The following is a 14,246-nucleotide window of genomic DNA, read 5'->3' as shown; positions in this document are numbered from 1 at the left end:
TTTGGACATCCAACTACTTCGATTTGATAATGCTTCTCGAGGCTTTTGTCTTTTAAAGGAAATGACAATGTATTGGTATAGCTTGTCAAGAGACGATAGATGATCTAGATTTAAATTGAATTATAAAGTAGTATTATATGTTGAAGCTATTTTCTTGTACGTACTACGAATTTTATTATCGAATATCGAAGTTATAGCTAGTTCATGATATTATTTACCGAGTGTAGAAATAAGTGCATTTCATTTAGAATTAAAATGAAACCTCACATAGTCTATGTATGTGTGTTGCTCTGAGTGATAGAGAGATAAATGTTCGAAGCCAAGATCTCGGGTTCGAGTCTATCGTGATGCGACCTTTAAATTGTTGTTCATTTATCAATAAAAAAACCCACACCTTTAATGGATAATTGAAATATACCAAAATTCATTCGATCGAAAAATAGATGATAAAGATTAATTACAATGCGCGTGCATTATATATTTATAGAAAATATACATTTGAGATTAAATACAAATCTATTTTTAGTAAAAACTGCAAATTTGATGGCGAACCTATTCAGTTCATTATAGATTTTAGTGCAGTACTAAATGCAAGAGTTTCGCAATTTTCACCTAAACAAACAAAATGACATATTCATATATATATAGGTTCGTGTTAAAATGACAACCTCTCTTAAAATGATACCGTGACACCACTTATACAACAATATTATAAATGCTACACAGTAATCTATAGATTGTTGTATAGCGTGTTGGGTATTACTTGTCAAGAAAAATTGTTGTATAGTGTACAAAATATTGCCGGCCGTCTTTTTTAGAATTTTTTTTTGCCACATGGCAGCTTATTATTCGTCCACATGTACAAATGATTGGCTAGAAATAGTGGTATGATGTTATTTTAAGAGATGGTGGCATCCTAACACTCCCCTGTAATTATATTCATATATATACATAGAGTTGAAATTAAATTTGAATTAATTTTTTCATAAAAATATTATTTTGTTACTGAGCCTATAAGTAATGCATGATACTTGCACCCAATTAGAATTTTAAAAATAATCACAATTTAGGACATAAAAGAAAGCGTTCCTAAATTGAAGATAAATGATTTTAATTTTTTTTACTTTTTCCTTAAGGCGTCTTTTTATGTCTTCTAATTTTAATTGGGACAGTGCAATGATAAGGGTTGTTCCTAAAGGCTTCGATAAATTCTTAATTGGAATTACCTAATAATAAGGACACTTTATAAAGCGTTGATGATATAATTAAAAACATAAATTAACATCCTTAATAGTATTAAAAGTTATTAACGATTCATTTTGTTGTAATGAAGAGTTAGTTTACGAAACATTACGCAGAGAGTGGTCCAGTGTATGCCGACAAAACTATTTTTTAACAATATATTTGAGACTTTTCTTGTAGAGAAAAATCAATGACATTTGAGTGTCTCACTACTATTGCACAATTTTCAAATTTAATACTCCTATGTTGATAATTTTTTTATTAAAATAATTCTAAATTGATTATGCTACTATTTATTTAACCCTTATTACTGTTTCTCAGTAACTCTTGCCAATACTGTGACTATAGTAAATTTGGTCTGACAAAATAAATTGAATAGTCAACCAATTCAACATTTCATCCACGCAATTAATTATATGTCCTAAATACCTACTCTCACTTAAATTCAATTCAAAATACATTGATACCTGTATTTCAAATAAATTCTGAACAGGTAGCAGTTTAGTAGCATTGAATGCTAGCTAGTAAAATACGAATAATTGTGACAACTCTATGCCAATTGTAACACTTTCTTATCCCTCTAAAATAAGTTATGTTAATTAAATAGAAGGGTAAAAGTATTTAAATCACAAAATCTGATCTTGGTCTTGTCAATCTCACAACGTTTGAAAATATAGGAGCATTAAATTATAAAGTTTCAATTTTTTTTCAATTATCTCATCTGTGTATAAGAAGATCATGTTCATTAAGTTAAATTAACAGAAAAAAAAGGCTGTTAAATAATAAAATTTCAATTTTTCTCAATTATGTTATATAGATATAAGTGGTGTCACGGTGTCACTTTAAGATGGATTGTCATTTTAACACAAATTACTGTCTAGCGTATTGAATATTGATGGACAAGAAAAATTGTTGTATAAAGAGCAACAAATTGCTGGCCGAGTTTTTCAACTTTTTTTTTTTCCACGTGGCATCTTATTATTCGTCCACGTGTACAAATGATTGGCTAGGAATGGTGGTATAGTGTTATTTTAAGGGGTGGTGGCACCCTAACATGCCCCTAATACGATATTGTTAATTTAAATAAAAAAAGAAAGAATATACTTATATTAATGAAACCACATCGTTTCGAACATCACCAAAAGATACCAGTTTTGCATACAAATTGGATAAACGAGATAAACTAAAACTTCGTGATTTAAGATTCCGTTTTCAAAAGAAATTGACCAAAATTTAACCAAATTCATGATTTAAATAACTATTACCGTCTCTTAAATCATATGCTACAATATGCTTTATATAAATATAGTTGCCTTAAGGTGAGAAAATTATCATGTATGTATGCAAGTATATATACATTCAGAAAATAGTGAGAAAAAATTACATCTGCAGTTTCTAAAACAGGCTGTTCTCCCCTTTTACAAGAACAAACATTTAATGCATTTTGTCACTTTAACCTACCTAAAATTGGGCTAACAAGAGATCAATTAGGAACAAATTTGGAACTCTACATTTGCTGTCTTTCTATTACATACAGCATACACTGCCCGTTGCCTCCGGACGTCGTCGGAGAGGCACGTACCGGTGCGTCTGGTTGCACGGAAGTTAGCTAGAAGCTCGATTTCGTCTAGTAACAAAATCGACAATTTCTAAGCAGGCGGAAGGGGACGGCGGCAGGTTGGGCATTCCATTTTTATGTCCATCCATCTCTGCAAACAGCTGCCGTGAAAGAAATGATCGCACGGCGTCACCTGAAAAACAACAACGGAGCGATTAAGAAGACGTGACCTCAGAATGCAGCGAAGAGGATTTTATGGCTCACCATGCAATCGTTCGAGCGCTGGCTGAGGTCGATGGTGGTCATGCAAATGACACAATCCGTGGCGTGGTTCGACCCTTGCAGGAATCGCCTATAGTAGCTATATTTCTCCGGTAAAATCTGCCAATTTCAGAAATTGGTAACCAAATTGTTGTGACAGAATAGAGCAATTGTGTAATCGAGACAAATAGAAACGTAAAGAGACACAGAATTTACGTGGTTCACCAACGTTGCGTTGGCTACGTACACAGGCGGAAACGGAGAACATATATTATTCAGAGTGTTTTCACATAAATAGGCACACAGCGAGACCCACGTTCGGCTAGCGGCAAACTATACGGATTCAAGACATACTAACACAAATCACGCACGAAAGCACGCATACAAGAATGTGACAAACCTGGCGAGGAATGAACCAACGGGATCCGAGGTAATGCTGGAGGAGAAGAATGAAGACTTGCAGTCCCATAAAAAGGGCTAAACAGATGCACCACGTTCCATCGGGCTCTATTCGCATGAAATTATGTGGGCAGCCGAATACGTATAACGGAATAGAAATTCGAGTTAGAGTCATCCCTAGGATGTAATGAGGATGCAATGGCTTCCTTGAGTCACGAACTACGTTGATCACTATTTGCGGAATCCAGAACGAGTGGAGGAGGAGAAGGATGATCCGCAGAAAGTTGTGAAACTCATACATAACGAGAATGCCGCCCAAGAGGATCCCGTCTGCAAAAGATGCGAGAAACGTCCGATAAAGTCGTGTTTTGCAACAAGATAATGAGAGCTGATCGTGAAGTTACTTACAAAAACGGCTGTAAAGAACGGAGAGCTCGCGCCTCATCGCCTCCCAATTCTCTCCGTTGATTGATGGCCTGTTCGCCTTCCATATTGCAAGTAGGTACCGCATTTCGAATATTGAGAAGACGACGAACTTGAAAAACGCGGCAGTTGCAAAAGCGTTAAATAGAGATTCTGCAAACAAGCAATCATTGTGTTTTACTCCAAAAGGCTATTAACACTATAATGCATTCGGATGCACGGTGCCCGACTAAAATAAGTGTTGAGATAAGCGTACCGACTAAAATTCCGGCCGTGAGATGCAGAAGGCAGAGATAAGCATCCATTATTGCCTGATGACCGATCATCACAAGCGAAACTTTGGCAGCCCCCTGGAAAGGTTTTATCGAGTTAGCGTTACAAAAACGAATCATCAAGTATCGAGCATGGTGAAAAGCGAACTTACTGATTGGGTGTTGCTGTGTTCCATTTGCCGGATCAACAACAGAACTTCGAGGAAAGATATCTAGCACATGAAAAGGTTAAAGAATCCAACAAAGGAGTCGTAGCACTACAACATTGATTCATCTTGTCCTGGATAAATATCAATTATCGATAAACTCGAGATCAAGCAACGTGGGAAAGGATACAAAGGTGACCATCAAAGTGTAGTTAACTGCTTTGTTATAGTAGACCTCGACGTTGACAGAAGTCGCATTTAGGAGCATGGGCGAGAAGCAATCCACATCGTCATCCACTGAAGGGCTCTCCATAAGTCCTTCTAGATAATACTTATCTTGATCTCCACCTAAGTATAAGAAACATTAAAATCGGGTTAAGATTTGTACTGAATAACACGTTTTTTAGAGAACATAGTACTCCAAAAGTCGGTTAAACTTATTACCATTATTTCTAGAAGACACTCGTGAAATTTGCGCAGAGATTTCAATGTTGCAGTGTTTCTCCATTTCGTAAATTGGGGCTATGGAAGAATGCCGAGCAATTTTTAGAGAGCTAGTTCGACTAATATACCAACTGATAACGAAATAAAATAATCACAAAAGAGCATACAATGTTTCCTCTTCCAGATTTTTTCTCGCGGAGATTCCTGAAACACCTGGGACGAGAAAACTCCGAGCTGAACTAAGAAGAAAAAGGCCAACATTAGCAATCCATACATATTTGTTGACAAACCACCATCGCCACACAAAAAGTGTCGAATACGAATAATTAAACTGAAGCAGCATACGAGAAGAAACTTAACCATCATGATACACCAGTGGAAGCGTAGAAAGTAATATTTTCAAGAGAGTGATTACCAAGTGATACGGGTTCGACAATAAATAATCATCTTCCTGCCCAAACTCACTCTCTTTTCCGCTGCAGAAATATCCAATGAGAGGATTAAAAGATATGTTTAAGGCCAGCAGTTAATTTTAATTTAGAGGAAACGGAGTCGTGGAAATCGACTAATAGAGGAGGCTACCTGTTAGCCACCATCCTTAGTTGTCGGAAAGGCCATATATACACACCCTCTACCCTGATTTGAGATCCGCGAACATCATTCTCGTTGTCAAACACGTCATGGAAAATTATAACTCCCTAGAACATCACATTGAAGACGAAAATTACAATAGGAACATGTGATACTGAAAAAATAACCCGGAGAAAGAGAAGGCGTTAAAAAGTTCACGACACCAAATATCATCCAAGTTCAAAAAAATGCTTTTGCAAAAACAATTGGAAGGCGAGAATCAGAGATATCGAGACTTCTTGGAGCATCAAAGATTTTTCGGGTCGCAGGGCAGCAGATAATAAAATACAACAGAGCTAAACTAGTGCTATATCGCAAATCAGAATTTGCAGAAGCAAAAAATTCTCAAAAATGACTGAGCAGAAGGTCTATATCGGGAATCAAATAAGCATCCATTTCCAAAGTGAACACGCTCATCCAATAAACGAGCAGATGATCTGCATCGGGTATCTAATAGTTCTGTTTCATCTCACGTCTCCAGCTAGTTAATGTATGATCAAACTACCTGCACATAGTGTACACCCGTTATTTTTGTTGGTGTACTGATTAGTTCTAGTACTGAATTGCCACTCGACTTCCTAAAATCAGCAAACTTGGAAGAGCTATTTGCGGAATCTGGAAAGTTCCAGCTCCCTGCACCACACGAATTCACAGATTTAGGTAATGAAAACGTAATGGGGAGCAGCGCAATACTAGATAACGACATGAAAACATTCTGGATTCAAGTAGCTCGTTAAATCCAACCGAATCAACAACAATACTGATAGAATAGCCAGAAAATTATCAATAAAATGCAAATGAATGATCGTTAAAGGATTCAGATAACAAACCTCTATAGGTCCCTGTTATATTCCAAGAAGAAAACGGTCCCAATTCTTGCTTTTCCTTACCTATAGGAAGCCACTGCAAGAAGTAAAACGGCCCAAACGATTAGAGGTCAACTGATGATGTGAAAGCTTTACGAAAAGTAAATCCTAAACTGAACCACATTAAGACATAAAATATAGGGTGAGAAACATAAGTTGGTATCTTTATTCTAATTCAAGCAAGCAACTCATTGTTCAAACCAAGGGAAAGGCGATCATCATCTGTGAAAGCTCCTCATAGCATGGGAGTTTATTTCTACTGTTACACAGAAGCGGAATTCTTGAATAAAATTAGGAAAGATATAAGATGCATTATCGACTTCATAGGCATTGTTGGAAACAACTTGGCATTGGTCACCTAGATGGGATAATTGGACGGTTCGAGATTCTCTAGTAGATTATATCTGCTGGACTAAATATACAAACATAACAACATCTTAGAAGTTATTGCCAATTAAGGATTTCCCAAAATGAAAGTCAGGAAACTAGAAAGCTCCAATCGAGATTAATGCAGCAAAGTTTTTGAATGAAATTTGATGACACAATCTTGCATTCTACGTCCAGTAGTCTTGAATAACCATATGAAGCTGAATATATCTACTTCTTTCAAATGCATAACAACCATACAATATTGAAAAGGCTCTTTCGGCATTCAATTACAACAACACTCACGTTCATCTAAATCATTGGTATGCATCTCAAATTCTCATCTTTACTTATTCAAATATGCATTACTGATACCAATAATCCACTTGCTCTTTTACCCTTCACACCTAATTTTAACTCCACTAGTTTTCCACCTCGGTGAGACATTTCTTTAAGTCCCATCGCAACCCAGAAGGCGACAATACACGCATTATGTGCTGACATGATACAAAACCCCGAAAAATCATGGCATTGCACCACTTTTTCAATAATCTTCAAGCAAAAAAAAACTGTTTTTCTTAGGTTCCACCAGCAACAGCCACATAAATCACCACCATCACAATGCATAATTTTAACCTTTTATACTTTTCACAGCTACACTACTTTGTCTGTGGAAGTTCACTATGCATAATGTATGTTATCAATCAACAAGAATTACAACAAAACAATTCATAACTAACAACATTTTGCACACCTCCTTCCAACATAAAAGCATAGCATTACAAAAGGCAAAAAACATACAAATGAAAAGAGCAAAAATTTCACACACACACACACATACACACACACAGCATAATGTATGTTATCAATCAACAAGAATTACAACAAAACAAATCATAACTAACAACATTTTGCACAGCTCCTTCCAACATAAAAGCATAGCATTACAAAAGGCAAAAAACATACAAATGAAAAGAGCAAAAATTTCACACAAACACACACACATACACACACACAGCATAATGTATGTTATCAATCAACAAGAATTACAATAACTAACAACATTTTGCAGTTTACACAGCTCCCTCCAACAAAAAACACAGAGCATTACAAAAGGCAAAAAACTTACAAATGAAAAGGCCAAAAATTTCACACAAACACAGCACTAACCTCTTCACCCCAAGGCCTTCTCTGCCTCAAAGGCCTCAAACCACTCACAGGCCACGTCACCACTAAAACCCCAAACCCAATCCGAAGCAAAACCCCCCAAAATTTCCAACTTTCCATCACACCCATTTGGGAGCTGAGCTCAATTTCTCACCCTCAACTAAAATCTCCGAAGCCCATCACTCCAAAAAGCCTAAAAATCGAGTCTTTTTTCAGATGATCGGTTGCTGGCCAACAAACTCAACAAGAAAAGGGATGAAATGCAGCGATCGGCAACAAGAGAAAGCGAGAGCTTAACAACCTAACGAATTGGTAGTTAATAAAAGGGGAAGAAATTAAAAAATGATCGTTTGTATTTGGGTTGGAAACGAAATCATGCTTGTCAATTTCTTGAACCAGAAATGAACAAATAATCCAATCATTAATTAATTCAACTGACTGAATTTCCAATCCAATTTTCTGAATTTCTGAAATTCTTTCTCAGGCTGTTTTGTACTGGTTGTTGGTAAAACCGAAGTCAAGATTAATTGAAGACTATTTCGTCGAATTCAAAAAAAAATTTATTTGTTTTTTAAATTTTTATCGTTAAATTAATAAATTTTATTTTTCCATGATTAGTTGATATAATGAATGTTAGATTACTCAAATTGAAAAGACTGAAATCGTATACTGTGTTTATATTAATAAATTTATAAGATAGTGATATTATTACGTTTAATATTTTAGAAATTGTGTTATAATTACAACAATAAAGTACATGAATTATCTGAACGAGTAGCAAGTTAATTTTCCCTTAATATGTGGATTTATTTCGAATATTAATTGGTAATTTATTGCAATTCAATTTGGGAAAGATAATAGATAGTACTTCAGAAAAATAATTATTCCAGCATGTTTCTATTTAGTGTTATTTTGATATGTCGTATTTTTGCCATGAATGATTGTTTTATAGGAATTTAACATCCATTAGGTATATACTGATGACAACTTTATTTTATCGTAAATGCTGCACTTTTTTCTAAAGAAATGTGATAATTATTATAAGTACTTAATAAACATTTATTTGATTTGTTATCTCTCTAGCTTTAGGTAGAGCTCAAATCTATCAATTATTTCTATATATACACGCACATAAGTATAACTTTAGATGTGATTGTTAAAAAATTCAAATATAGCTACTTCAAAATTGAACTATCAACCAATAAGAGTAATGGGCTCCAACAAATTATATTCCCTTTATAAATAGATCATTTAACATTAACACGGGTTTTAATGTGTAATTGATAAAGTAAAACAAGATAAAAAAAGTAATACTAGTTGAAATTGTGTAGTGAATAGTAGGGTCCATAATTAATAAAGTAAAAAAAAAAGAAAAAGATTAATATAAATGAATATAGATTATTTCTATGAAATGGACAGAAAAAGAAATATGGTCTATCGGGAAAATAAATAACACAAAAATGTAAAGTATTTTAGTAATTAAACTTATAATGTGTAAAGCTACTATTTGAATTGATAAGTACACAAAATCCAGTTAAAAAGCCATACATTTTGGTCAAATTATTGTATGTTCCCCGACTTATAGCAGCGAAAATCATTAAATTGGATTTGTTTGTCTATTCATGTAGACATTGCCACGGGTCAAAAACCGCCGATTCCGGTTTGTCGAATGCTTGAATCGTAACCGGCCCGGATACCGGTTATCCGGTTTCGGTTTAACCGCCGGTTACCGCCGGTTTTTCAGCGGTTCCGGTGGTTCCGGGCCAGTTCCGGTTCGGTTCCGGTTCTTATTATTTATTTATTTTATTTAAATCTTATAGTTATAACTTTTAAATTTTATAGTAAAATCCAAAGAGACTTGAAAACGGTCAAAATTCGCCGGTTTTCTGACCGAACCGCCGGTTTGTGTTAGAAAACCGCCAGTTTCTGACCGAAAACCAACGGTTTCCGACACCTTTTCAGACCCTACGCTGCAACCCTACGCCTACGCATGCAACCCTAGCTTTGAACCGTCGGGAATCGGCGGTTTTGTGTCAGAAACCGACGGTTTTCCGACACAAACCGGCGATTTTCAGCCCTACGCCTGCAAGCCTAGGAACCTACCGGCGACGGCTGCATTTTTCCGGTTAACCGCCGGTTAACCGGTTTCATATTTTTTGAACCGTAACCGGCCCGTTATAAACCCTATACCGGATTTCGAACCGGAACCGTCGTCCGGTTCCGGTTCCAACCCGCCGGTTGGGAACCGGCGGTTAACCGCAGGTCCGGTTGGGTTTGGCCACCTCTATATTCATGTAGATGATCAAAATATCAACAATATATTGCACATATATTTGCACATAGATGATCAAATTTTTTTATCACAAGACAATTACGAACAGACCCAAACCTCTCTTGATGTTTTACACTGATTTTAAAGTTATAGGATAAACATACTTTTTTCAAACTTCGTGATTTTTCGGCAATTTGCAATAAATTACAATTACATCGTAGTTTTAGGTATAGATTATTTTATCTACATTTATTCAGTTATTCGTTTGAGAAATGCTTAGAAAAATTATTATCCGAATCATTTGTTGTGTGTTCCTCAAAATCGGTTGTTTTGGATGTGTTTCATGGAAATATTTATAGTAATTAATATACAATGTTTACTGAATAAACTTATTTTTTTTATTTCACATGCAGTGTATATAATGGGTAAATTGCATTTAGTGAACACAACATTAAATAAATTATACTGTATATTGTATAATATATTGATTATTGATATATACTACGTGTGATGGGCTTCATGTCCAGAAAATAGCTTGCTTTAACTGGCTAAATGTGTTCTTTTTTTTTTATTGGGCCTAAGGCTTTGGTTAAAGAGTGACTAATGTGTAAAATAGAAGTCCAAATAATATTTAATTCGACGCCTAAACCCAAATCATAAATTAAATATTTTTGGATAATCAATGGAGTTCTATGATCGTTTACATATTCACACTTGTTTTTCTAAATGTGTATAAAAAAAAATTCAAATCTTTTTAAATTTTGTTGTCCCTTAATAAATGTTGGAAATCCCTTGATTTATGATAAATTTCATTTTAATTGATATGTCCATCAAAATTAACTTTACTAATTGACATAACCTTTCCATAAAAGTCCCAAATCCTCATTCTCGATTCTCAATAATATTATTTTGTATCTTCAATAAATATTGATGAATGCATATAACGCCGTATTCATAACTACATACCCATTTAAAGTGATTAAATAAAATCAAATTAAAGCAAAAGTCAAGCAATAAATATCGGGCATAAATCGTTTTCTACCAAAGGTAATACTATATTAATGTAAACTTTATTTCAATTAACACAACTAAATAGGATTTTGTAGTAAGGTAAAGATTCATTAATTTACCTCCAACTTCAAATACTACTATCCTACTTCCTCACCACAAATTCATCTCATTCTACATTCAAACCATAATTAATCTCAAATCTTCAACCAATCCTTGAAACTTAATTAATTTTGCAATAGAGAAATGGTGGTTTGTGCAACTACATTGAGCTTATTGCTTGTGTTCTTGTTCGGATTTGTAGTAAATTTGTCTCTTGCTCATAATCATGTTTATCACGTGGGCGAACACGATGGTTGGACTCTTTTACCCTTGGGAAAGTACAACCATTGGGCTCAGAAACATAGATTCCAAGTCAATGATGATCTAGGTAAATCTCCTCTATTTTTCTTCTTTAATCTTATTTGTCAAGTCAATGATGATCTAGGTAAATCTCCTCTATTTTTCTTCTTTAATCTTATTTGTGGTCATCAACAAGATTTATTAGTAAAATTATGATTTGATTTCTACATACGTTCCTTATTCTTGTACTTGTACATGAAAGAAACATCATTAAACTATAGCAATAACACATGAAAGAAACATCATTAAACTATAGCAATAACACATCGAAGTGGAGTAAGAAGTGACTGACCCATTGTCGTCCCGGCCCTTGGAACTCCTTTCGTTCAAATTTTTTTTAATGTGATTCGTACCCTAATTTTTCATTCTTGTAGACCGAAGAAATATTTTTAAACTGTAACAATGGCGGATCCATGTGGAATCAAGGGTCGATCGACTCCACCATCGACCCAACCTTTCAAACTCCTTGTGTTCAAAATATCTTTTTATAAGTGAGTTTTGTACCCTAATTTCTCATTCTTGTAAAGTGAAAAAATATCTTTAAACTATAACAATGGCGGATCCATGTGGAATAAAGGGTCGATTGACCCCATAGTCGACCTGACCTTTTGAATTCCTTTAGCCTTTAGGGTTTCATTTCCGTTTTCATTCGTCATCCAATGTTAGCCTTTTGAATTCGTCATCCAATGTTAGCCAATGACCTTTTATAATGTCAACGAGTTTTGTTTCCTTGATCCATCATCATGAATAGTTACTATGTACGTGCCAAATACCGATTGACAAAATATATATTTTTAACGTGTAATTTGGCAGTTTTCAAGTACCAAAAGGGAAACGATTCCGTTCTAGTTGTTGGAGAAGATGACTACAACAAATGCAACAAGAAAAACCCTATCCACACCCTTACCGACGGCTACTCAAAATTCAAGCTCACTCGATCCGGCCCCTTCTTCTTCATCAGCGGCCACGGCCAACGATGCGAAAACGGCCAAAAATTGACCACCGTCGTCCCCTCCAATCACCACTCCCCGTCCTCCACCGCCCCTTCTCCATCCCCATCCGCCAAAACCCCATCTCACGCGCCGCCGCTCCACCAACCATCTCACTCTCCATCACCCAAAGACTCTCCACCACTCCCCCACTCGCCCTCACCCATAACCCCAACTCACGCGCCTCCGCCGTCTCATACTCCGTCGCCCTCCTCTCACAAACTCGCTCCACCGCTCCCCCACTCGCCCTCGCCGGCCCCGTCAGCCATAACCCCAACTCACGCGCCGCCGCCTTCCCACGCGCCGGCACACGCGCCGCCGCCGCCGGCTCCCGTTTCTCACCATTCGCCACCACAGACGGATGCCGACCAGTCGATATCCCGGCCGCCGCACCATGCGCCGGCGCCGGCGCCGTCGTCAGCCTCATTGGTTCTGACAAGGGGATTGGGTGTGGTGGCCACCATTGTTTGTGCAATGATTGTTGTTTGATTCTATTTTGGTCAAATCAAATCACATAAAAGGTTGTGTCAATTTGATGTAGTGTGCTACTTTTAATATTAATGATATTTTGAGAAAGACATTTCTTTGGCTTCAAATTTGAATAGCTTTCTGTTTCCTCAGACCGTGAATAAGAGTCTCGTTTTTCCATTTTAGTTCGTCCACGAATAATATAACTAGTTCACTTTTATCAATAATAATAGGATTCCATCTTCAACTAACTTATTCTACTTATATTTCATTTAAAACTAATACTCCCTCCGTCCCGTTTTAGCAGTCTCATTGACTTTTCTGCACTCATTTTGTAAAAATGATAATAAATAATTAAAGTGGAGAAATAATAAAGTAAAGGTTTATATTATTCTCTTTTTTACTTTATATTATTCTCTTTTTTACTTTATTAAACCCAACCTTTTTACTTTATATTATTCTCTTTTTTACTTTATTAAACCCAACCTTTTTACTTTATATTATTTTCTTTTTTACTTTATTATTTATCCACTTTAACTATTTATTATTATTTTTATAAAACGAGTGCATAAAAGTCAATGGGACTGCTAAAGCGGGACGGAGGGAGTAGTATATACAAGTGAGACCTCTATTTCAGTAACTTTTTTCCACCCACTTTTATAAAGTATTTCGTAAAATCCGTGTCACCCATAAATGGGACTCCTAATAGCGGACGGAGGGAGTACATCGGAATGATTGTATATTTTCTTCAAATTTGAATAGCTTTCTACAACTAGAACATTGTAATGATTTTTTTTTTTTATCTCCAAAGTTATCATAGTTTTTAAAAGAATAATTTTCATTTAATATCACAATTTTTGCGTTGATTTTTAGTTAATCTCTTAATATTTGCATTATTGTGACAAAATCAAATATATTGTGCGTCTTGTGACAATAAAACGACATCATTACACACAATACTATATCATTCTATTTTGAGTGTTAATTTAAAAGACGTTAATTTAGTCATTGTATTTTGATTATTGATTAAAACGCGTGATTTATCTAAAATAAAGTGGTTTTGTTGCCGTATTTGATTTTGTCACATAAGTTTCGGGACAACAGCGAAAAATTAAAATTACGTATGATTTTATTTTGATTTCAAAAGATATGAAATTGACCAAAAGTCAACTAAATGCTAGTATATGATTTAAATGAATGTTATACACACACATAATATAATTAATATATGCATATTGTTTGAATTAAGGTTTAATTAATTTCTTTTTCTTTTTTAAGTTTTTGGTAAGTGTTACTTATTCAAAATCGATGAGATCTCTTCACTTTTTACACA

At 35.2% G+C, this 14,246-nt stretch overlaps 1 protein-coding gene across 1 annotated transcript; it reads right to left on the bottom strand.

The window, feature by feature from the left end:
- Positions 1 to 2,562: 2,562 nt before the first annotated feature.
- LOC125192735 (transmembrane E3 ubiquitin-protein ligase FLY2-like) lies at positions 2,563 to 8,263 on the bottom strand. Its single transcript, XM_048090365.2, has 14 exons — positions 7,778 to 8,263; positions 6,206 to 6,278; positions 5,881 to 6,008; positions 5,328 to 5,443; positions 5,161 to 5,221; positions 4,913 to 4,979; positions 4,746 to 4,823; positions 4,492 to 4,649; positions 4,308 to 4,367; positions 4,140 to 4,233; positions 3,869 to 4,036; positions 3,462 to 3,790; positions 3,065 to 3,181; positions 2,563 to 2,993 (listed from the first exon to the last, which is right to left on the bottom strand). The coding sequence occupies exons 1-14, from the start codon at positions 7,901 to 7,903 to the stop codon at positions 2,892 to 2,894; spliced, it is 1,677 nt and encodes a 558-aa protein (XP_047946322.2). The 5' UTR covers positions 7,904 to 8,263; the 3' UTR covers positions 2,563 to 2,891.
- Positions 8,264 to 14,246: the final 5,983 nt, after the last annotated feature.

Source organism: Salvia hispanica, chromosome 4 (assembly GCF_029641045.1).
Source record: "Salvia hispanica isolate PSC_SH4W2 chromosome 4, Shi_PSC_v1, whole genome shotgun sequence".
In the NCBI taxonomy this organism is placed as follows: Eukaryota; Viridiplantae; Streptophyta; class Magnoliopsida; order Lamiales; family Lamiaceae; genus Salvia; species Salvia hispanica.
This window is presented reverse-complemented; position numbering and strand designations above follow the sequence as displayed.